The sequence below is a fragment of the Mus musculus genome, chromosome 11, assembly GCF_000001635.26.
Source record: "Mus musculus strain C57BL/6J chromosome 11, GRCm38.p6 C57BL/6J".
Classification (NCBI taxonomy): domain Eukaryota; kingdom Metazoa; phylum Chordata; class Mammalia; order Rodentia; family Muridae; genus Mus; species Mus musculus.
In genome coordinates, this window is record NC_000077.6 from 4,505,974 (window position 1) to 4,530,340 (window position 24,367).

General features: G+C 40.5%; 1 protein-coding gene across 6 annotated transcripts in view; it reads right to left on the reverse strand.

The window, feature by feature from the left end:
• Nucleotides 1-24,367, reverse strand: part of Mtmr3 (myotubularin related protein 3) — a 113,997-nt gene that overhangs the window by 25,107 nt on the left and 64,523 nt on the right. For all 6 annotated transcript variants that reach the window (XR_003949519.1, XM_006514848.4, XM_006514845.4 and 3 more), the window contains 5 exons: nt 22,344-22,433; nt 21,863-21,979; nt 14,859-14,941; nt 11,768-11,934; nt 1,617-1,713 (listed from right to left, as the gene is read on the reverse strand). Coding sequence is in view for 5 of the 6 variants with exons in the window: in XM_006514848.4 (XP_006514911.1) it covers nt 1,617-1,713; nt 11,768-11,934; nt 14,859-14,941; nt 21,863-21,979; nt 22,344-22,433 (554 nt within the window). In the remaining variant the exon portion in view is untranslated. The remainder of the gene's footprint in view (nt 1-1,616; nt 1,714-11,767; nt 11,935-14,858; nt 14,942-21,862; nt 21,980-22,343; nt 22,434-24,367) is intronic.

Sequence of the window (24,367 nt, forward strand, 5' to 3'; positions counted from 1 at the left end):
ACCACAGCAACTACTCTAATAGCTTGTCTTGTTCTTTTTATTTTGTTTTATGTTCAAGACTAGATATGGCTCTCATTTGTTAGCAGTAGAATAAATGTTTCACAGTCCCGGAGGCTGACTTGTTCCTGTGAGCTGGCGATTCCTATGCTCACTGTCCAGCAGACACTACACCTGTTCTAGTCAGAAGTTAGCTCTTCTCACTGTTGGTAAACAGTTCCAGTGGAAGAAAAGAAGGTTCCAGTCAGCAAAGCCTATGTAAGCTCAGATTTCTTTCTTTTTTTTTTTTTTTTTAAAGATTTTATTTATTTATTTATTTATTTATTTATTTATTTATTATATGTAAGCACACTGTCGCTGTCTTCAGACACTCCAGAAGAGGGAGTCAGATTTCGTTACGGATGGTTGTGAGCCACCATGTGGTTGCTGGGATTTGAACTCTGGACCTTCAGAAGAGCAGTCGGGTGCTCTTACCCACTGAGCCATCTCACCAGCCCTAAGCTCAGATTTCTATGGCTACTCTGTCCTCCAACCTGCCTCTGACAACAGCTCCATGGGAAGCTCTCGAGTCTTTGTAACCTCCAGGTTCTTAACTTCTTGGTAAGGCCCCATGTGAAGAGTTGCAGTGAGTAAGACTTTCCAGTGAAAAATGGCCAACCACAAAAAGACCAAGAAAATGGGTATTATAATCTGAGGTGACAGAAAAAGATCAAAGGATGGAACATACGAGTAGAATATATTCATCTCATTCTCCTCACAGAAACTGACAAAATCCCAGTATTTAGCCACCCTCTCTCACCAAAGTACTTACATGTGTTAAGTTTTAAGGAAACAGGTAATGAATGAATTTAATAATAGTTTTAGCATTTAGTGATCACAGTTGAGGACATTTGTCATTAAGATTAGCAATGAGGAATTGGGGATATGAAGTCAGTAGGAAAAGTGCTTGTGCTGCGCTATCATGAGCATCCATGTTCAGAGCCCCAGTGCCCATGTAAAAAGCTGGGTGTGCTAGTATATGCCTAGAATCCCAGCACTGGGGGGTAGAGACAGGAGATTCCTAGAGCTTGCTGGTCAACTAGTCTTACTGAACTAGCAAGCTCCAAGTTCAGTGAGAGACCCTGGCTCAAAACTAAGGAGACAAATAAAATGTAAGACATTCAAAATTCACAAACTGCTTACACCTGCACAGGTGTGTGAACACACACACACACACACACACACACACACACACACACACACACACACATACACGCAAGCACATGTTTATTCTTGCTTTTAAGCACACTGATTCCATAATGCCAAAGTAGTGACAAATACACACTACTGCCCACAGTAAGCATAGGACCATCCAGACATGCATGGGGCAGGAAGAAAGGAGGCCTGCAGAGGTTAAAAGAAAGGCTTCAAGAACTTATTATGCAAGGATCATTTTCCACTCCAGAAATATTGGACAAAAGGTTCAAAAGGAACTCTGAAGAACATGTATTTAGAGTTAAAAAACAAAATTCTATTTCATAGTACCTGAATTTAATGTCTTGCCACCTGAGAATTGGGCCTTTTGTTAAAGGTACTAGCTTAGCTGTGAAACACAGTGTACAAGTATCCATGTAACTCACTTGTATTTCTCATTGATGTTGGAAATCCTCCAGGCATTGTTCATATCAAAACCCATCCGCTCCACTTCATTCTTAAACCTTGACGTCACATGTTCCCCTGGAGACAGAGACAGACAGCAAAAACAAAGAAATAAATACCACTTTGCAAAATGAAAACAAAACCACCATTACCTTTGCTCTATTCTCTTTCAATTGTTTTAAAGGCAGGAATATATAAATAGATAACACATATTTACCTTTAGCCAAAAAAAAATGGGCAGGTTAAGACTACAGAAAGGAAGAAGAATAACAGATCAAGAATTATGTCATCTTAGCCACTGATACCTTTAATCCCAGCACTCAGGAGACAGAGGCAGGTGTATCTCTGTGAGTTTGAGACCAGCTTGGTCTACAAAATAAATTCTAGGCCTCCCAGGGCTATAGCAAGACCCCATTTCGAGGGGTGGGGTGTATTACTTATACTCTCTGTGAGTATAGTTGTGCTCATCCGCTGCACTCATTTCTTTAGAGGGTGAACAGTCAGGAGATTAGTATAACTTATGTCTCTGGCCCAGAAACACACGTTCTTTCTTGTAAATACACAAACTGCTAGTTTACTTCCACACTCAGAATGACAGTATAAGTAAAAAGGAAAAAAAAATCTTAAATCACCACAATTGGTAACGTAGATGTACAATTCTATATTTGAAACCCTCTGGGTCACCTTTCAGAACCTGGGGGGCTTCTGACTTTTAGAAAGCTAAGACAATGCATATATTATAACACTGCAGTTCCAATTTCAACAGGGGTACTTAGGCGTCCCTAGTACCTCAGTGGATACTTCACACCAAGTGAGATAACTGTGTCAGCTTAGCTCAGGTCAAACTGCAAAGAGACTAGGAAATGCCTTCAGGTTTTCAGAGACTGCAAGCAATCAGGCAAGTGGCCATTGCCAGTGATCAGAAATCCCAGGGAACACCCATTATTAAAAGACACCCTAGGGGTCTATAACAACACACCCTCATACCTAGCTATAACCTGGTCACATCTCTCTTAAATGTGGCTCTTTATCCCTTCAGATACCACAACAAAGAGCCAGACCAAAATCTAAAGTGCTTTCCTCCTTAGGAAGGGCATGGTTCTAGCGCACGAACTTACTAAGCAAACCCACTGAGCAGGCTCCTCATTTGTGCAACCAGGGTTGAAGGCTATAAAACAAATGCGGGCAGGGCTACAAGAAAGCACAACAAACAAAAGCACACAGCAGACTGCTCTGGAGAGAAGGATAAACTTCTGTTCTCCCTGGGAGATGAGCTTCAGAACAGAAAATGCTGACTGCTTAGATGAAGGCCAAGCCTATAAAGCTATGTCCCATTTAAACATCTTCTCTTGAGTTTAGGCTACGTATCACACGCTTCTAGAGGAAGAGCTCAGAAAAGATGATGTTCAGACAGGCAAGAAGAAATAACAGTTAAATCTGGTCCATTTGAAAAGTTTTAGAAGCAACATAGCAGGCTCCCAAACCAGATAAAAAGCTCTCTAAACAGAGGTGCCATCTGTCTACAAACTATAAGGAGTATTGGCCCTCAGAAACAATCAACAGGGAGGGAGGCTTTAACATAAAGACAATGCTGTGAAACTGTGGTGATTTTGAGTTTGTTACAAGAAGGTATCCTGAGGACGGGGAGAGATGGCTTAGCAGTTAAGAGCACTAGTTGTTCTTTCTTGTCTTGAGTTCAATTCCCAGCATCCACATGGTGACTTATAGCTGACTATAATGGCATCCAATGCCCTCTTCTGGTGTGCAGAGGAATATGGAAACAAAGTACCCATATACATAAAATACATACTTTTTTATTTTTATTTTATTTATTTATTTTTTTGGTGCCCATAGTCCAGAAGAAGGCATAGAATCCCCCAAAACAGGGGACATAGATAGTTGTGAGCTGCCATGTAGGTGCTGGGAATAGAACCCTGGTCTTCAGAAAGAGAAGCCAGTCTCTTAACTGCTTAGTTACCACTGAAGCTCCAACTTCTATGTCTTTATTTCTTCGTAAGCTAATCTAGCATAGTGTTTCCTTTCCTGTCTTTATGTTCCCTCTTATATTTCTCATTATGTTTCTCCCTATAATATTTTTAATAGTATTCTGACTTTATTTTAATGACTTTTGGAGACAGGGTGTCAAACACAGCCTAGGTTGGTTTGCAGGCTGATCCTCTTGCCTCTGCCCCCCCATTCCTAGAATTACAAGCGTACTTCCCCGTGTCCTACTAGCTTTTAATTTAAAAAACAAACAACCTCTTGCTTTGATTTTTTATTTATTTATTCTCATTACTATTTTATGTGTAAATGCAGGTCCATGGTGCACGTGTGACAGTCAAACTTGTGGGGATCAGCTCTTCTCCTGTCTTGAGTTCTAGAGATCAAACTCACATTATAAGCAGCAAGCATTTTTACCTGCTGAAACATTTCACTGGCCCATATTTTAAATTTTATTCTACTTTACATCTATTTAATTAAAAATTTTTATTTGTATGTTTTAGGATTTATATGTGTTATTTTGTATGTATGGTATGCATGTTCACCACAAAGGTGGAAACTTCTGATTTCTTTGGAGACTCAGTTGTATCATGTGATATTTTTCTGGAAACTGTCTTATAAGATGTTTTTGCTGAAGCAGGCATATGGGAGGATGTTTTGTTGAGAACAGACAAATGGTGTTTTCTGGAAAAAGGGCATGTGATGTGTTGCTAGAGAGGATGGTTGAAGAAATGGGTGGTGTTTGGAAAGGGTATAACTATAACCCAACAGACAGCAGGCGCTGCTATGTGGTATTGGCTCTCCTTGCCACTCTGCTGATCTTCGTTGGGCTTTGCTGATGCTGGTCTTCTCTGGCTATGCTGTGTGGCATTAGTTCACCTTGCTGGTCTTTGCTGGTCATTGTTTGTTGTGACTTCATAGAGAGAAACACACCAAAGAACTTCTGGTGGAATGCTGGTGGACTTGGGCGGATTGACAAAGTTTTGAGTGTCTTCTGGGTCAAGCTGCTGTGCTGATTGATGAATAGTATTTGCAAGTGGACTGAGCCAAAGCTGCTGATTCTTGTGAACTAAACTGCTAACATCCTGACATCGCAGATTGGATTCTCTCTAAAGAACTATTTCTACACAGGTCCACATCCTTCTTTAGCCTACTAACCTTTCTTTTCCATTACCTCTGGTGGGTGGCGGGCTAGAAGGGAGGTTAAAGCATTTAAGTACACTTACTAAAGTAGGTTTTTAAAAAAATCTAAAAAATCTAAGCGTACACAACACTATTTTGCCTGGTGCCCTCAGAAGACAATAAAAGGAATCAGATCGCTGGGATTATAGTTACAGAGGATTGTGAGCCACCATGTAAATGCTGGGAACTGAACCTGAGTCTTCTGCAAGAGCAACAAGTGCTTTAAACCCGTGAACCATCTCTCCATCCCCCTCATCTAATTTCTAAAAAACATTCTCACAAGCAGGATATCTTTTTTGTTTTATTGTTACTTTTATTTTTTTTCTAAATCTCCTATTTTCTTTTCCCATCCATAGCTTAGCCACTTGTCTTTTTCTTTTTTTTTTAGTATTTATTTATTTATTTATTTTTATTAATTATATGTAAGTACACTGTAGCTGTCTTCATATACTCCAGAAGAGAGCATCAGATTTCATTACGGGTGGTTGTGAGCCACCATCTGGTTGCTGGGATTTGAACTCAGGACCTTTGGAAGAGCAGTTGGCGCTCTTAATCGCTGAGCCATCTCACCAGCCTGGTCTTTTTCTTTATATTCAACCTTTCCCTGCCTTGTCATCTCATCCATTTAGTGTGGCTGGTTGCCCTGAGTAGTTACAACCTCACAGCACAGTCTACATTAGTTTTGCCATATTCTGTCCAGCAGTCACTACTAATGTAGGAGTGAACTTAATCACGTTCAAGTGATTTACCTTGTGTGGCTTGACACTGACTTTTCTCCTCTTTTAGAGTGAGTAAGGCTCCAAGAGTAAGTTTCTCGCTAAGAATTCAATACACAAATACAACCAGAAGGGACAAGCAAACCACCTGATTCACAAATCACAAACTAGGAATAGAAGAAACATGAAAAGATAGAATATTCTAACTCCTCAACTACTGAATTCAAAGATACTGACAGATGAAAAATCAAAGTTTACTGGTAAAAATGATCTGGTAGCATCAAAGAACATGCAACCAGCAGATGAACTAAATTCAAGAGCAAAAGACGAAATCAGCAGGGAGCACAAAGTCAGCAAAGTGGACAAAAAAATCAGCAACATGGATGATTAAAAAAAAAACAGGGAAGAAAAATTCAGCAAGAAGAATGTTATTTTAGAAAAAAAAATGTTGGAAATGAAGAGCTTAGTGAGTCAAGACTCAAAAAAACAAAAACAGTGGAAGGCATTACCACAGACCAACCATCTAGAAGAATATCAGGGACTGAGGCCAAAGTCAAGAAAAGACCAGATTAAAGCATAAATAAAATTAAAGAACCAGGTATGGTGGTACACACATTAATCCCAGTACTCAAAAGGCAGAAACAGATGGATCTCTAAGTTCAGTCAGCCTAGTCTACATAGGGAGTTTCAAAACAGCTAGTTTCAAGACAGCTAGGACTATATAGTGACACCCTATCTCAAAAAACAAATATATATATATATATATATATCACTGATCAATACTGAGACATAAACAAACCTACGATCTACAGGACAGAAGCAGAGACTAAAAGCTAAAGGTTGACTGGAAAGACTGCCCAGCAGTTAAAGGCACCTGCTGCTCAAGCATGAGGACAGAGTCAGAGCCCAGCATACGCAGTGCCTCTGTGATCTCGTCACCAAGGGGTGCAGAGACAGAGTGCTATCGCTCACTGGCTGTCAGCCTAGCTCCATGTTCACAGGAAGACCCTGCCTCAAAAAGGCACCCGAATACACTATACACACTCATAAACACACACAGTCGATCAATCAACACTAAAGCTATAGAGTATGTTCAATGAAATAGTAACAAAAATTCCAAAATCCAGAGAAAGGACATTCAAATACGAGAGATATTCAAAATCTCAAACAGACATCATCAGAGAACTCCTCTAATATATAAAGAGTCAAGAATCAAAAATATAAACCAAGAAATAATATTATAAACTGTTAAGAGAAAACCACCCACTCACCCGACAGTGACAAACACATTGGATATAATATGCTGAGACTCCTCACCAGTAACCCTAAGCGCAGGTAGGCACTCTATGCCTTATCTCAAGCTCTTACAGCAGATAACTGCCAACTAAGACTGCTACAGCCAGCAAAGCTATCTTTTAAAACTGAAGACATAGAAGTCATTTCCAAACAAGCATGAACTAAAGCACTTGAAGACTACCCAGCCAAAACTGCAAAAGATAATTAAAAGAACACAATTCACTGAGACGGAAAAAAGGACAGTTTCAGTCCCAAGTGCACAGAAAGAATAAAGTTCATGAGAATAGATGAACACTGGAGAACTAGAGAGGTATTTATCATGCCCAACACAGTAAAACAGCAAACACTTAAAATTAACAGGAGAGGAGCATAACAACCACACAAGCACTTAGTAAGCACTTAGTAAGCACCTCTTAGTAATAACTTTACGTGTAAATGCCTTCAATTTACTAATGAAAAGAGGCAAGACCAGCTGACTGGACTAGCTGACAAGATTCAACTATCTGTGGTGAGCAAAAAACAGATTTCACTGGCAAGCCCACGGATTAAGAGTCAAAGGATGAAAGAAGAGAAAGAAGAGAAAGAAAGTCAGAGGATGGAAGTCTATATATGAAAAAAACAAAACAAAAACCAGAAGGGCTAAACAGGGGAGAATAGTTATTGCTATTCTCACTCTGATAGAGCAGACTCCAAATCAAAATAGCCAGAACAGATAAAGAAAGTCGATATATTAATAAAGAGAACAATTTACCAAAAAGATATGAGTTTTAAGTACATATGCGCCAAATGTTGGGGCTTCCAATTTTATAAAAGGTCATATAGTTCCTGACACAATAACTGAGTAACTTCAATACCCAACTCTCACTTTTAGACATACCATCTAAATAAAAATCCACAAAGAAACTTCAAAGTTAAATTACATCATAGACCAAATGAATGTAACAAGACTTCTACAAAATATACATTCTTCCAGTAATTCCTGGAACCACCTCTGAAACAGACCACATTTTATATATAAAGCACATCTTAACAACAACCTAACAACAAATAAATTCTAGTATCTTCTCAGGTCACATGGAATAAAACTAGAAGTCAATAACAAGAGTCAATATAGAAACTGTATAAAAAGAACTGAGTAACCCTAAGTAAGTCACTAAAGAAACCAGGGAAGAAATTGTAAAATTTCTAGAATCAAATAAAAATAAAAATGCAATTTATCAGAACATTTGGGATACATACTGCAGACAATATAAACATACATAAAAACAAACGGTTTTCATTTTGTAAACATTACATTTATTGGTGGTGCTGGGGGTACATACTATAATATGTATGTAGAAGTCAAAGGACGGCTTTCAGGAGTTTGCCCTCTGGTCCTGGGGATGGAACCCAAGTCACCAAGCTTGGCAACATGCACCTTTACCTACTGAGCCACCTCAATGGTCCAATACACATTTCTTAAAAATAACTGAGACATTTTTAAAGGCTGAAGCAATGGTTCGATGGTTGTAAAAGTGTTTGCCTGATAACCTGAGTTGAGATTCCAGGAGCCCACGTAAAAGCCAAACAGCTGCACATCTCAGGAATCCCAGAGTGCACAGGAGAGCTGGAGACAAGAGAAATCACCCAGAGTCTTATGAGCCAGCTAGCTTGGAATACACAGCACGGCAGCAAACAGCAAGTAGAAGGTGAGGACTAATACTCAACTACTGTATTTACTCAAAGGACCCTTACAGCTAAGAAACTGGAACAAGCCTAAATGTCTAACAACAGATGAAATCAATAAAAGAAGATGTGCATACACAATGAACTTTTTTTTTATTAGAAATGTTTGTATGTATTTGAATGTGTTTCAGAGGCATGGTGCTTGCCTCAATGCTCATGTGGAGGTCAGAAGACAATTTGCAGGAGTCAGCTCTCTCCCTCCACCACATGGGCCTATTGATTAAACTTAGGTCATTGGGCTGGCACAGCAAATGCTTTTACCAATTGAGCTACCTCACCTGCTACAATGGAATTTTCATCAGGATTAGAGAAACTATTATTGTGACAACATATAGGAAAACAGAATTAAGTATCACTATTATTAAGCAAAACAAGTCAGACTCAGAGGGAAAAAAACTTATGTGGGAAAACTGTCTGGTCTCCATGGGCACTGCACAGGCATGGTCCATACACATAAATACAGGCAAAACATTCATACACATAAAGTAATTCTTTTAATCTTAGAAACTGGTGTGTGTGTGTGTGTGTGTGTGTGTGTGTGTGTGTGTGTACATGTGTGTGCCTGTGGATAAAAATGTAGCTCTCAGTCACTTATCTAGCAGCAAGCCTACCTGGCTATGGCCATGCTCCCCACCATGACGATGATGGGGAGCAACCTCAGAAACTGTAGACCAGCACCTCAATTGTATGCTTTCTTTTCTAACAACTGCCTTGGACATGCTGACTCTTTACAGCAGCAGAACAGTGACTAGGACACCTCAACTACCTCACCGTGATGGACTGTCATGAACTATGGGCCAGAATGAACCTCTCCATTGCTAAGCTACTTTGTCAGGTATTCTATCACAGCAATGAAAATGTAACATTCGGGCAAAGACTGAAGTTCTGAGTCTTTCAAACTTTCAAAGACTTTCAAGTTTCACAAATGAATCCATAACAATGCTGAGACCTCTTCCTAGGCCAAGGATGTCCTAGAGTTGTGGATGCAATACGAGTGGTTCCACTATGACAGGCTCAACAGCTGAACACTAAAATTTACATGAACACCAAGACAATGAATGACAGAGTCATCCCAGGTTCTTGCCTGACACACTAAGTGCTGAGCAGGAGAGATGACATCAAAGGCTCTATGTATGGCTGAAAGACAAAACCAAAGTCTACACCTCAGCATCTATGCTGAGCTCTCATGCTCTGGGCTACACTATACTCTGAAATAGTTCACATGTTGTTTCATGGTGTGTTCCTGTTGTGAGTAAGCTGTGGCTGCCAACATTCAACATGTTGGGAAGGCACTAGAACCATGAGAGCTGGAATAAAAAAATGGCAGACATTTTTATGCTTGTATATGTAGTATACTTATGTAAAAAGAAGAAATCTAAACATATTCTCCCCCTCTCCCTTCTCCAAGTAATGTCAGTAAAAGTCCATATAAGTGATAGCAGATAGCATCAGTGTGAACCACATGTGCATCTTGAGAAGAAAAAGAATGCAAACTTCAATCCCAGAGAATTTCCAACTCATCAGTTAGGATAACATTATCTTGCAGCTGCATGGTTTCCAGAGGGCTTTCATAAACCTCATGTATTAGAGGTAGAAGAGAATTTACTAAATTGAACTCTGGCATTAACACACTTGATCTTCAAGATACCCATATTAATTTGGAGCGGAAGAATATGAAATGTTCCAGTTTGACAAAGGAAACTGAAGGTCAGAGAGTTTACGTGGCTTGCCTAGTATTATTTTCAGTTAAACATAGAGTATGGGTTTGAATTCAGCCTTTTGAATTCTAAAATCAAGACTTTACCCACTTCATTCCCCCCACCCCATGTTTCACAGGCCTACAGAAAGAGAGAGGACGCTGGACAGCTGTACTGGTTGGTATACATCATCAGGAAGGACAGAGCCTGAAGACCCAACCACAGGACAACCCATCTTAGGAATATCCTAAAAGCCAGCTAAAAAAGAAACAACTAAAATTACCAAGGGAACAGAAAAGTTATCTTTAAAAGTTTGTTGTGAAAGCTGAGTGTTGGTAGCACAAACCTTTAATCCCAGCACTTGGGAGGCAGAGGCAGGTGGATTTCTGAGTTGGAGGCCAGCCTGGTCTACAGAGTGAGTTCTAGGACAGCCAGAGCTACACAGAGAAACCCTGTCTCGAAAAACCAGAAAAAAAAATTTGAAAAGAGCCACATTTTTTGTTTGTTTAGATTTGAGATAGGATTTCACTATGTAAGGCTAGCTAGCCTAGAACTTGCAATGTAGACCAGGCTAGTGTTGAACTCACAGAGATCTGTTGCCTCTCTGTCTCCTGAGTGCTGGGATTAAAGGTGTGCATCACCACACCCAGCAAAAGTTGGGTTGAATTTAGTTTAAAACATAATGATAGGGGCTAGGAAGGTGATTCAGTAGTGCTTGCTGGGCAAGCAAAAGGACCTAAATCTGGATCTTTAATACCCATGTAAAAAGCAGAGCACCGTGGCACATGCCTACAATCCTAGTCCTGGGAAGGCAAAGATAGAAAGATTGCTGGAGCTTGGTGCCCACTACAACTGATTAACTTGGTGAGCTTTAACCTCTCTTTAAAAATAAGGTAGCCATCCATAAAGGAAAATACACAAATCACTCTTACCTCCATACATGTTGTAGTTCACACACACACACACACACACACACACACACACACACACACGCAAACACACACTAGTTGACACTACAAATAATTGCCTTAGCATACACAAAATTTAGGGTTCAATCCTAGCATATCACACACACACAGACACACACAAATATCTCTGTCTCACTCGCTCACTCACTCTCACACACACAGATGCCATTTTAATGAAAGATCAGGAAAAAAGTAAGAAAATAAAGTGAGAAATTAAGTATTTTTGCATAAATGTCCAAGGCTAATCTGGTTCAAAGACTACTAAATACTATTTAACATGAAATGTTACTGAAAATGCACAGCTTCCTTCCACTAGGGTCCCATAATCCCCACAAACCTCCTTATAGTCATTTTTGGCCTAGGAAGCTAATATATCAAACACAGTTTGTTTTTTTTCCCCTTCCCCTGAAAAGCAAGAGATATGTTGTACTAAACTAATGGGAAAGTAATGGGACAAAGCTAGATGACAGAGATTGAAGGCATGACTCCTGTGGGTTCCCATTTCATGATAAAGGCCTCCAAGCAAAGCTTCAGAAGTCTAGCCTACCTGGTCTGCACAGGTCTCCATGCTGCTCCTTTTCACTGGCGTAGACCTCCATGCACCAAGCATGGTATGCAAATGAGAAGAGATCTTCTATTTTACCAGGTGGTCGGATTGCATTGTTCAATCTCTTAAGCCAATCTTGACATTGCTCAAAGGTTGGGAACTGACACCTTTGCAAAGCAAAACAGATATAAACGTCATCAGGTGACATTCGATAATGACTCAGTCTAAGAAAAGCCACCATTTCAAGAGTGTCTAGCCATAATGACGATGAGTGAAGAAAACATCAGACATAGTCATTTACTACACTTACAATAAAAACAGATGCAACACATTTTAGCCAGGGGTGCAAAAAGAAAAAAAAAGGAAGTTGGACATATGGAAAAATCTATTATTTTGATCTAATGAATCTCTTCTAAAAGTAATTAATAGTGATTATCAAAGTAAAGTAATCGTTTTGTCTCTTTGATGATCAGGTCTCACCCTACTTCTTTAGCTTGTTTTATAGTTCTCTCTCTCTCTCTCTTTTGTTTTTCAAGACAGGGTTTCTCTGTGTAGCCCTGGCTGTCCTGGAACTCACTTTGTAGACCAGGCTGGCCTCAAACTCAGAAATCTGCCTGCCTCTGCTTCCCAAGTATTGGGATTAAAGGTGGGCGGCACCACTGCCCAGCTACAGTTATCTCTCTTAAGAAATATGTTCAGGGCTGGTGAGATGGCTCAGTTGGTAAGAGTACCCGACTGCTCTTCCGAAAGTCCGGAGTTCAAATCCCAGCAACCACATGGTGGCTCACAACCATCCATAACGAAATCTGACACCCTCTTCTGGAGTGTCTGAAGACAGCTACAGTGTACTTTACATATAATAAATAAATAAATCTTTAAAAAAAAAGAAATATGTTCAGAAAAGCCCTTTTTCTTTTGCTGTGATATAATAGGCCATCCTAAAAAACAGATCACAATACTATCCATAGCCATTTGGGAGATGGTTTTAAAATTTGGCTACTTAGCAGTCAGGACCAACAGATCCAAAATAAGGCAGAGGACAAACAAACATTCAGCTGCAACCATACAGAGAACAAAACAATTCTATTACCAACAGAAAATTTCAGTGTATACCACTAAAGGGTTAAAATTAAAATAATTAGTACAAATTACTTTGAGGATTTTTATCTCTATTTTTAAATGTAGTGCTAAAAACTGAAACTAAGTGAGCTTTTAAATCTGAGTGGCTGTCAGTTATCTATCAAAAGTATAGTGTGTGTGGTGTGAGGTGCCTCGTTCCTGTAATCTTAGTACTTAGAAAGCTGAAAGAGGAGTACGGCAGTAAGTCTCATACCACCCAGGGCTGCACACAGAGTTTCAGGAAGACAAACGAGAGCAGCTAAAAAGGCATGGTAAATGTTAACATGGAGGTCACTAAAGCCTTCCTTTGTCCCAGTGAGTGCAGCTCATCAACATGAACAGACAGTATTCATTGGTGTCCTAAAACAGATCAAAGGAGTAAATTTAAAATGTCAGGAACAGACCCAGAACTACTAAACTAGAGCCGGGCATGCTGGTGCACGCCTTTAATCCCAGCACTCGGGAGGCAGAGGCAGGTGGATTTCTGAGTTCGAGGCCAGCCTGGTCTACAAAGTGAGTTCCAGGACAGCCAGGGCTCTGTGTACAGAGAAACCCTGTCTTGAAAAAACAAACAAACAAACCAAAACAAAAACCAGACCTACTAAATTAAAAACATATTTTGGGAATCATTTTGCAACCATCAGAGTTAAAATTAGATTTAATAAAATCATGAATGAATGCTAAAGCTAGAGAAATTTTGATGAGAAACAAGACACCTGCATTTTTCTCAAAATGTTTCCCATAGAAATTGAGTAACACTTTAACTGAACTAATCAAAACTCAACAATAAGAGACAAATGGACTGATTGTCTCTGGATATAACATAATACCTTAAAAAGGAGGGAGAGAGAGAGAGAGAGAGAGAGAGAGAGAGAGAGAGAGAGAGAGAGTGTGTGTGTGTGTATGTCTCCCAGTTGCAGACACATAACTTCAATTTAATTTTGAGGAAACTCTAGACAGCTTAAGATGAGAAACAATCTATTAAAACATAACTATATTATCAGGACATCACTGGAGCAGGACAGTACATTTGACAAGTGTATTGTCAGAGTAAAACTGTGAAACTGACAATGATGTACTGGTTATGAGAAAATACTCTAGTGTTAGGAAAGCTGTATGGGGGGAGCTTTGATGTTTTGATTGAGAATCTGCTAAAGGTCTCCACCCCCAATTAGTTTTTGATCTACCAATAAAGATGTCAGTGGCCAATGGCTGGGGAGAAAGAAAGAGGCAGGACTTCCAGGTTCCTCCTCTAGGAGAGAGGAGAGAATCGAGAGATAGGTGATAGATGATAGACTTGGTGAACTACAGGGAAGACTTTCTAAAATGTTGGAGGAAAGGGAAAGCGGCCCAAAAGCGTCTTGGGCAGCAAGACCAATAGGTTTCACAAAAAGCAACTGAACAACTAAGCTGAAGTGCTGAGCTAGGAGTAAAGGGACTGAGTGACTAAGCTGAGGGCAGAGTTAGAGGTGCTGAGCAAGGAATGAAGGTAAGGGCACTCTAACCGTGGAAGGCTTGGAAGAGCCCAGCCCAGAGCCAATAAGCCAATTTAAAAATGAGCTAATATATGTATGTCTTTTATCCGAGGATCTGAGATAGCTTCTGGGTGGGTGCATGCACATGACAGGCCACACACACACAAACTCTCATACACACAAACACACACAGATATGTGCACACACATTCACAGATGCACTCACATACACACGCACAAGCTTTGCTAATAATAAATTGGGGTAAAGTTTTAACAGGGATAAATGGTATACTACTGTAGTGTTTTAGTTTATATATGTGTTATAAATTTAAAATTATTTCCAAGTAAAATATATCTGTTTGTATACCAATATGCATTATAAATAAAATATTCCAGGCACTGATTACTCAGAAATTATCTTAACCTAACAAACTATGTAACAATTCTTTAAAGAATATTTTCCCTAATACTTCACAGCCTCACAAACACATCACCTACCTGATAACTTTGCAGTCTTTGCATGTCAAATGAAGCTGAAATATATCACGGCATTCAACGCTTTCAATAAGCTGTAATGGAACCTGCAAAAATTAAAAAGGATGAAGTTCTCTTAGTCAAAAAGGCACTGACTTTGAAGATACATTCAGACCAACTGATGAATGGGAAGAAGCAAACAAACTTTCAAAATTAGCTGGATCAATAGTGATTTACTAAAGAGGGGGTTAGAGTTTCCCTTTTCCTAACCAATGACCTAAAGTTACAGCATGATGACCACAGAGAAGAGGCTTGGACTCTAGAAGAGAAGAGGAAATAAATCCTTGAGTATCAAACCCACAAGCTCATTTCTCACGGCCCTATTGAAGATGCTATGATATGTAGTAACACAAAAGTTGAAGGCACTAAACAAAAGTACTCAAGGCTAAGTACAAACAAGAATGAATGTATCCCCTGTCCCAGGTTGCAGAGTATATTTATGCCTCAGTTCTTAGCAAAGGGATCTTCTGGAGGCCTAATTGCCTATAGGTTACAAAACAAAGATGGCACACCAGTAGTCACTGGTCAGGGTCTCTGATCAGTAGAATAGATCACAGATATCAAGAAGTCTTACAGTAGTCAAAGAATATAAAAAAGGCTAGATCCAACATATTCCAAAAGCTAAGAGCCTTGTTTGTCAAGCAGAACTCAATGTTTGCATGAATTGGATTAGTCCCACTCCCTGCCAACTGGGTCAGCAGGCTCTACTTAACAATAGTGGACAGAGATCAGATATGCCAGTGAGACAGAAAAGACACTTCTGAAGTGTGTAAATGACCCTAAGGCTAACACAAGGACATTCCTCCTGAAAATATCTGACTCAACCTCCAACTCAAACAAAAGCAATTTCCAAACAACATGTGATAAATGAATAAATTCTTTTTGTTTGTTTTTGTTTTTTGAGACAGGGTTTCTCTGTGTAGCCATGGCTGTCCGGAAACTCACTCTGTAGAACTCAGTCTGAGGCTTGTCTCAGATTCAGAGCTCCTCCTGCCTCTGCCTCCTGAGTCCTGAGATTAAAGGTGTCTGCCACTACCACCTGGCTCATTTAAAAGAGAGGGGGAGGAGGGAAGGAGGGAAGGGGGAGGGGGGAGGGAGGGAGGGAGGGAGGGAGGGAAGGAGGGGTGTTCTTATGCATCCCAGGCTGGCCTTAAAACTCCCTATGTCACTGAAGTCAACCTTCAACTTCTGACTCACTTGCCTTCCCAAGTGCTAGTATTACAGACCAGAACCACCATGGCTTGTTCATGTGATACTTGGCAACCAACCCAGGGTTTGATGCATGCTAGGCAAGCATTTCTCCAAGTGACTTACATCCACCCCTGAGTGCACTCTTAACCCCTTGCGGGGAAGGAAAATGGCTTACTTGTCCATAACGCTGCGTTAAATCCAGTCAAAACGGGCTGTAGGAGCTGCAAGTAGCATTCCAACAGTTTGTTTAGGTTTGTTCAGTGGAGGCAAGCTCCTCTAAGGCACAGGAACAACTCAAAGTGCTGGCTGCACGGGGTGGCCCCAAGTCAGTCCTGCCACTTTCAAAGCTGACTCACTACAATTCTGACCTACCATGCAGCTACCAGAATCAGCAGAGGTCCCTCAGAACAAGAATGCTGGGCCAAAAAGAAGTCAGGGCTAGAAAACTGAAACACAGAAACAGAAACTGGGGCACAGATTGGAAAAGAGCAAACCAAATAATATTCAGATAAGCCTGGGAGTTTTTGTCTCGGGGTGAAAGACTTGTTTCTAAGTATATAATCTATGAAAACTCTCTCATAATTGTAATAGAACTGGGGTAAGAGGAATACTATGCATTACTGCTTATATTCCAAGGAAAAACCTTTGGCTTTCCGCTTGTTTAAACCCTTAACCCCAAGGAGCTGCATGAGAAACTGCAGCTGACACAGCTAAAACTTCTTTCAAGAGCCTGTAAATCTAGGGCAGATGAGAGAGGGAGAGAATTATCAGTGAGGATAAAATTATCAAGAGAGAACATGGAGATCAAGAGGAAAGAGATTAGGGCAGGGATAGGTACTTGCTGCCAAGCCTGGCAACCTGAGTTCAAGGTTCACACACAATAAAGAAATAGAATATTTTTTAAAAAGACAAAATACAACATTAACTAGTTCTCAGGTAGTTCTACAGGTTCCCTATAAATAGACTGTTCTTTTGTTATTTGTTTTTAAATGTGTTCCTGCAAGACCTTTCCCCCCATCTCTCAATACATGGTGGGGTCATCTGCCAGTTTGACAAAAGACCTATAAAGCTTTTACTTTCATCTGCAATTATGTGTATGCACATGTGTCTACATGTGGGCATGCGGCTTTGAACACAACGCCCTTAAAGGCCAGAGGTGTTGGATCCTCATGAGCTGAAATAACAGTTGGTTGTGAGCTACCCAAAAGTTAGATACTGGGGCTCAAGTCAGGTCATTTGGAGGGGCAAGTTTGTGCTCTTATAACCACTAAGCCATGGAAGAAGATGATGACGGAAGAAGGTAGAAGAAAAGAAGAGGAGAAAAAGGAGGAGGAAGAAGAGGAGGAGGAAGAGAGGTTGGTTCTTGCATCCGAATCAATTGGAGTGTGGAAAAATGCAGATTTTTTTTCATTTCATGTGTACCTGCATGTATGTCTGCATACCATATGCATGCAGTACCCTCAGAGGCCAGAAAGAGCATCAGATCTAGAGTTACAGATGTCTGTGAGCCACTGTTGGTTATGGGAACCAAACTCAACAAGGGGTGCTCTTACCCCCGAGCCACCTCCACCACCACCAAATTGTAATACACAGATTGTCACACGCAAGAGTAGTGTTAATAAAACAAGAGACACCTGGTTCTGTAACAATGGAGCCTCCCTTCCTCCTGTTTCTTTCCGTCCACTTCCTTTAAGAGAGAGAATCGGCCACCACTCCCTCCCCATACATCTAACCAAGTTTCTCTCCTTTCTTAAGGCTTACATCACTGCTCCAGCTCTTCCAACTTCCCTCACGCACCAAAAACAAAACCAAAAAATCCTCACAGTCTTTAACATTTCTCATACCTAATACACAACCTGACCAAGAAACAAAGGTTTATAAATCATTTCTGCTTAAAACTCAGTCTACATCCTTTTCTAAGTTTTATTTATTATTCTGTGCACATACACTCATGCACCGCAGGCATACAAGGCTCAGAAGACTACAAGGAATTGGTTCTCTCCTTCCACCTCTATGTGGGTTTCAGGGATTCAGGTCAGCAGGCTTGTCCAGCAAATACCTTCAGCTGCTGAGCCCTCTGTCCACACTTAAAAAATTATGTATTTTATGTATATGAGTGCTCTGTCTAAATGCAAGACTGCATTTAGACACAAGAGGGAATCAGATTCCATTACATACAGTTGTGAGCCCCCATATGGGTACAGGGGATTGAACTCAGGAACTCTGGAAGAGCAGCCAGCTAAACCACCTTGCAGTACCTCAGTCTACATTTTTGAAGATCATAATTCCATTGCTTATGTATAAACTGTGGGCTTTATCTTCACCCCCACAAAATATTCCCTCAAGAACACAATGCACTGGTAAAAAAGAAGAGACTCATGCAGTGGAGACACAATTGCAAGGTAAGTATTCAACACTCACAACCAACTTGTTCCAAACAGTGAAGCAGCCATCACCTGAGTCTCAGCCATGCACTAGGGTTTCAGAAGCAGTAGACTGTGAATCAGTCTGTCAAATTACACAACAAAACATGTTTTATGCGTTCATAAATCCTACCTGAACATTTAGTTGTAAGCTTCAAAGAAATATAGTTTAGAAAAACTAAAGAGTAGAAGATTGCACACAGCAGGAAAGCTACAAAAGTGCTCTGTCACAGAGGTACTTCACCCTAGCACTGTGAGCCTGATGCTTACTCAGATTGTCTAGAGTAAAGTACGAGTGCTTACAGTACCCAAACCTATAAACACTCAATGTGCTGTGAAATTAAGAGAATATTTGATATTGGGTAGCTATTTAAAACTTAATGGCAAGTCATTTACTGAAGTACTAAATAATGCAAAGTGGGTCATGCCACAATAGAGATAGCACATTTGGGTTCTAATAGCTTAAATGTGCGTGATTTCGGTAAAATAACCTTTAATAGGGTCTCTTGATTTCCTGTGTTTTGCTGTTCATACTTATCTATTGAAGATCGAGTAGAGGGATGCAGAGAGAGAGGCCACCCCTCTCCATCCTCTGGCCTCCATCCATCGAGTATCTGTTGCAGGAGGAGCCAGCCTTTTGCTTCCTGACCTTGGGCTTCAGGAACCCTTGCACTAACTTGGGCTCTCTTAATAGGAAATGTTCATAGTCCCTACAATGTCAAGATAATTTTACACAATCATTTTTCTACACAAACACAGCACCTGGGGTTTTGGAAGTAACACACAGGCTCTAAAACTTAAGAGAGTTATAATGCTAGAGGAATGCTTGATATGAGGAGATGGATTAAAGTAAGTGCAGAAGTCAGTTTCTGAAACACTGTATATACCGACTACACTTTGGGGGAAAAAAGGTCAGACTACAACCAGTCAGCTACTGTAAGAGATAAATCATGAATGGCATAGGCCTATTCACAGAAGCACATTGTTTTAAATTCCAAAAGGGGGGGGGGGGGGCGGGACTGGAGAGATAGCTCAGCGGTTAAGAACACTGACTGCTCTTCCAAAGGTCCTGAGTTCAACTCCCAGCAACCACATGGTGGCTCACAACCATCTGTAATGAGATCTGTCGCCCTCTTCTGGTCTTCAGACACACATGTAAGAAACTGCTGTATACATAATGAATAAATAAATCTTTTTAAAAACCCAAAAGGGGAGAAGTGATCTAATGTTCATTTCAGATCCACACTAACTTCAACCCATTGCCCATTTACTGAATTGCATGGCATCAAAAAACATGTTGGATCCTGAAGGCACAAAGACAAGACAAAACAAAGAGTTACATGTCCAATAAATGCTGCGAAAGTATGTTAAGATATAGAAGCAGCCCACTGAGCACAATTATTGCCAGGAAGGGAATGGGACTGAGCAAAGCTTCTCAGGGGAAGTTACCCCTGAACTGAGTTCTGAGAGATGAAGAGAAGTTCCCCAGGAGAGAAAAAAGGGAAAATGTGCAAAACTATGAGGTCTGCCTGAGTGGTCCAGGAAGCTAGTTTTACTAGTAAAGTGGGGACAGAACAGCTGACAGGGTCAAGGACATCATGCTGCATACTATGACTGTCATAGAACAAATAAAAAAATGAAAGCTTAGGGCAGTGGATGACATTATTCTCCAAAAGACCTGATTCCCAAACAAACCCAAGAATAGACCTTTACATACTTAGCCAAATCCAGTAAGCTGATAAATGGGACAGGGGAAAGTGCAGTAAGATGAACTCTTATTCTCACAGGCAATTTAGTTACAAGTGCACTGATTCTAACCATTTAAAGAAGAAAGAGTTAAGGTTAAGTTGAGTAGTATAGTCACTCACTTCCCTAGGATATGGTAGGGAATTTTCAAAGCTGTTATTTTATCCCTTCTACCTTTACCCACTGGTCATGAGTGCTCAAATCCAAATGAAGTCTTGTTGTGCTGGTTAATTCTTGTTAACTTGACACATACAAGAGCAATCTGGGAAGGGGGCCCTCTGAATTGAGAAATTATCTCCATTAGATTGGCCAGTGGGCATATTCTTGATTAATGTTTGATGTGGGAAAACACAGTCTATAGTGGGCAGTATAACCCCTGGGTACTACTTCAGTTGCTTTGGCTTCCCTCAATGATAGACTATAAACTCTAAGATGAAATAACCTTTCGTTTGTTGGTTTTTCAAGACAGGGTTTCTCTGTATAGCTCTGGCTATCCTGGAACTTGCTCTGTAGACCAGACTGTCCTCCAGCTAAGAGATTCCCCTCTGCCTTATGAGTGCTGGGACTAAAGAAGAGCTCAGCCACACCCAGATGAAATAAACCTCTTCTTCCCCAAGGTGCTTTTGATCTCTAGAACACTGTCAACATAGTACATTTCCTTTTTCCTTGATGACTTTAGTGTATACCAATGGACAGAATTTAGACATAATCCAAATCGAGTAGGAAGGTAGAAAAAGTCAGGCCAAAATGCTCAGAAACATAAATGTGTTAACTATGATAAATAAACAAATACTCAATGCCAACTCAAAAATGACAGCCACTGACCTTGTCATAAAGAATGCAACTTGATAGTTAGGTAAACTAGGAAGGTGAATAACATGAATGCAAGAAACAGATTTCAAAGAATTCCCATAAATAAACATAATCTGAATGTAGGCCTGAGCTCTGACAGCATCACAACACTGCACCGACACTCAAATACAGAAAGCCAGAAGACTGGCAAGTAAAAGAGGAAGAACACTTCCCACTGGCAGAAATCTGTGAACTTGTGGGCCTTTCTGGGTGGTGGTGAACTGAAGAGCCAGCTCTACTGAGCAGACCTCATAACCAAGACAGGGCAACTTCAACTTCCCTTTCCTTAGGTTAAGGGTCCAATATGCAAATAAGCAGCATACTAACATTTATTCTTATCTGCTTAAAGAGCCACCGGAGTAAGTTTATTCAGTATGATAATCTGTAGTGAGCTCAAAGAACAATATTCTCATCTATTACTAAGACCCAATAAATAATCTCAACTGAAGCGGCTGCTAACTACTAAATAGTATGGGGGCTAGGGAAAGGCCTGCACAATCTTTACACCTTTATAAAGCTTAACAATACAGCAGTACCTGGGATAGACTATTTACTATTAACCATGAATGGCCTCATGCAGATAAGGCACATTATTTTAAATAAGCATAAGAGTTTCTTATTAACCTGATATCCTTGAGCATGAAAGTAACTGAAAGGAAAGCGCAGCATGCAACACCTTCATACACCTAAGCATGTAGACTCTCACCTCTTAATTTTTCTGTCTACCTTACAGGGAAAACAGCTGGTATCACTTACATTGACAAGAGACTCCTTGAACTTGATGTGAAGCCTGTAATTAGAAAGAGCAATGATGGCCTCCTCAGCACGGCCCACATACTCTGTGCTCTCTCCATGAAGTTCAAGGAAAGGAACCTGAAAAACAGAAGAAGAAACCTTTCAGAGTTCCAGAGCAGAAAAAATAAAAAAGCCAAGTCTTGAAAAATATGCCTGGTGAGTAAACTGTCAGTAAGCAAAGAAACAGAACCCTCTGCCCCACAAGTTAAAGCAAAAATCTAAAGGATGGCTTATACTTTATGTACCCAAGTTATAGACTTTCTAAGGAATGATGAGACAGATGATCATCTCAAACAATGAACTTTTAAGAAATAACTTGCAAAAAGGAACAATGTTTTCCAAGTACAGCTAAGGATTGTGTCTATTCTGCATTACTTCAATTCACTAGTTTTGCTCCATCATTACTATAAGGCTAAACACATATTACACAGTTTAAATTTACCTGAAGATTCTCATCCTCCCGAATCAGCTGCTTCCTGGGAAAGATCTGATTGGCCTGGATGCACTCAAGGCTATGCCGCATCTCTTCATCCTGGAAAAATCCCACAATGTTTAATAATTTTAAAACTTCTACTAGTCACCCATATTTGATTCTTCTGCCATGCCTACTTACATAATTATAAAACTAACCCAATGACCATTTTGAAACAAGCAGAAAAGCTCAAGAAAAAATACCTCCCTCCCCAAGTGTTTCATCTGATCTATTACTACTGCAATGGTTTGTAGAAGGGCTCTCCAAAGGCCTACATGTTAAAGGGTTTGGTGCTAGCACAAAGGACTGTCAGCAGGGAGCTAGAAACTCTGAGAGGCAGGCCCTCTTCTCTGTCTCCTGGGCTCCACCAGGTGAGTGGTCTTTTTCCATCACATGTTCCCACCTTGACATACTGCCTCACCGGTGACACACCCCAAATCCAGGGGTGGCTGACCAATACTGTTAACTTCTCTGAGGCATTTGTAATAAGGACACAAGTCTGACTGATAAAGATATCCCTAGCCGGGCGTGGTGGCACACGCCTTTAATCCCAGCACTCGGGAGGCAGAGGCAGGCGGATTTCTGAGTTCGAGGCCAGCCTGGACTACAAAGTGAGATCCAGGACAGCCAGAGCTATACAGAGAAACCCTGTCTTGAAAAACCAAAAAAAAAAAAAAAAGATATCCCTAATCTGAGGACATACTGATGCAAACTGTATCAGGTATTACCAGACTCTGAGTACCAAGATATTAGGATATCTGGTACATTTTTAAAAAATACAAGAAGCAGGTGTGTCACTGGGGGTGGATGGGCTTTGAGGTTTCAAAAGTTCTCAACTACCATTCCAGCACCATACCTGCAACCTGCCACTATGTTTCCACCATGGTCATGAAGAACTAACTAACCCTGTAGAACTGTCAGCAAATCCTCACTTAAATGCTTTCTTTTATAAGCTGCCTTTGTCATGGTGCCTCTTCCCAGCAACAGAACAGTAACTAAGACATATCCTTTATAATGTGTGGTCATCCTACTCCAGAGCTTTGGGGCAGAAGGAACCCCAAGAAGACTGTGCTGAGCACCACAGAGACCTCAGCAGTACCAGAAAGAGGACTATACTGCTGGTCATGTGGCACACAGTGAAGGGTAAGCCCTCAGTGCAGAACAGAGCAGCTTTGGTGTCCCACTGCCACTCGTGAGCACTGGTGTACATACCATGCCAATACCAGGAAAGCACATTTCCAGCTTATTGAAAACTATGGGCAAATAAAAACATACTTTAGATAAAAAAAATAGTAAGCTGGTTGGTTGTGGGCATGCCTTTAATCTCAGCAATCAGGAGGCAGAGACAGGCCAGCCTGGTCTACAGGGCAAGTTGTAGTACAGCCAGAGCTATACAGAAAAACCTTGTCTCGTATACTATCCATCCCCCACCCCTCAAAAAAAAAAAAAAAAAAAAAAAAACCTAAAAACATCATCATGCTTTGGGTACAAGATTAAATCAGAAAATTGTGATGCCCACAAATTTTGAGAATACTGGCCCACCTTTAAGAAGGAAGGAATTACCTTTTTCCTTCTTTTAATATGATGTAACTACACAACTGGGGGTGGGTGCTTTTTTACTTTGTTTTCAATTTTAATTTTGAAAAGCATTCTCCACAGGTCCCTAATGAAGCCTGAAATTAGCATGGCATTTTTTCTTTTTTTAAGATTTACTTATTTATTTTATGTATATGAGCGCACTGTAGCTGTACAGATGGTTGTGAGATGTGGTTGTTGGGAATTGAATTTAAGACCTCTGCTCGTTCTGGCCCAAAGATTTATTTATTATTATACACAAGTACACTATAGCTGTCCTCAGATGCACCAGAAGAGGGCATCAGATCTCATTACAGGTGGTTCTGAGCCACCGTGTGGTTGCTGGGATTTGAACTCAGGACGTTCAGAAGAACTGTCAGTGCTCTTACTTGCTGAGCCATCTCGCCAACTCATAGCAT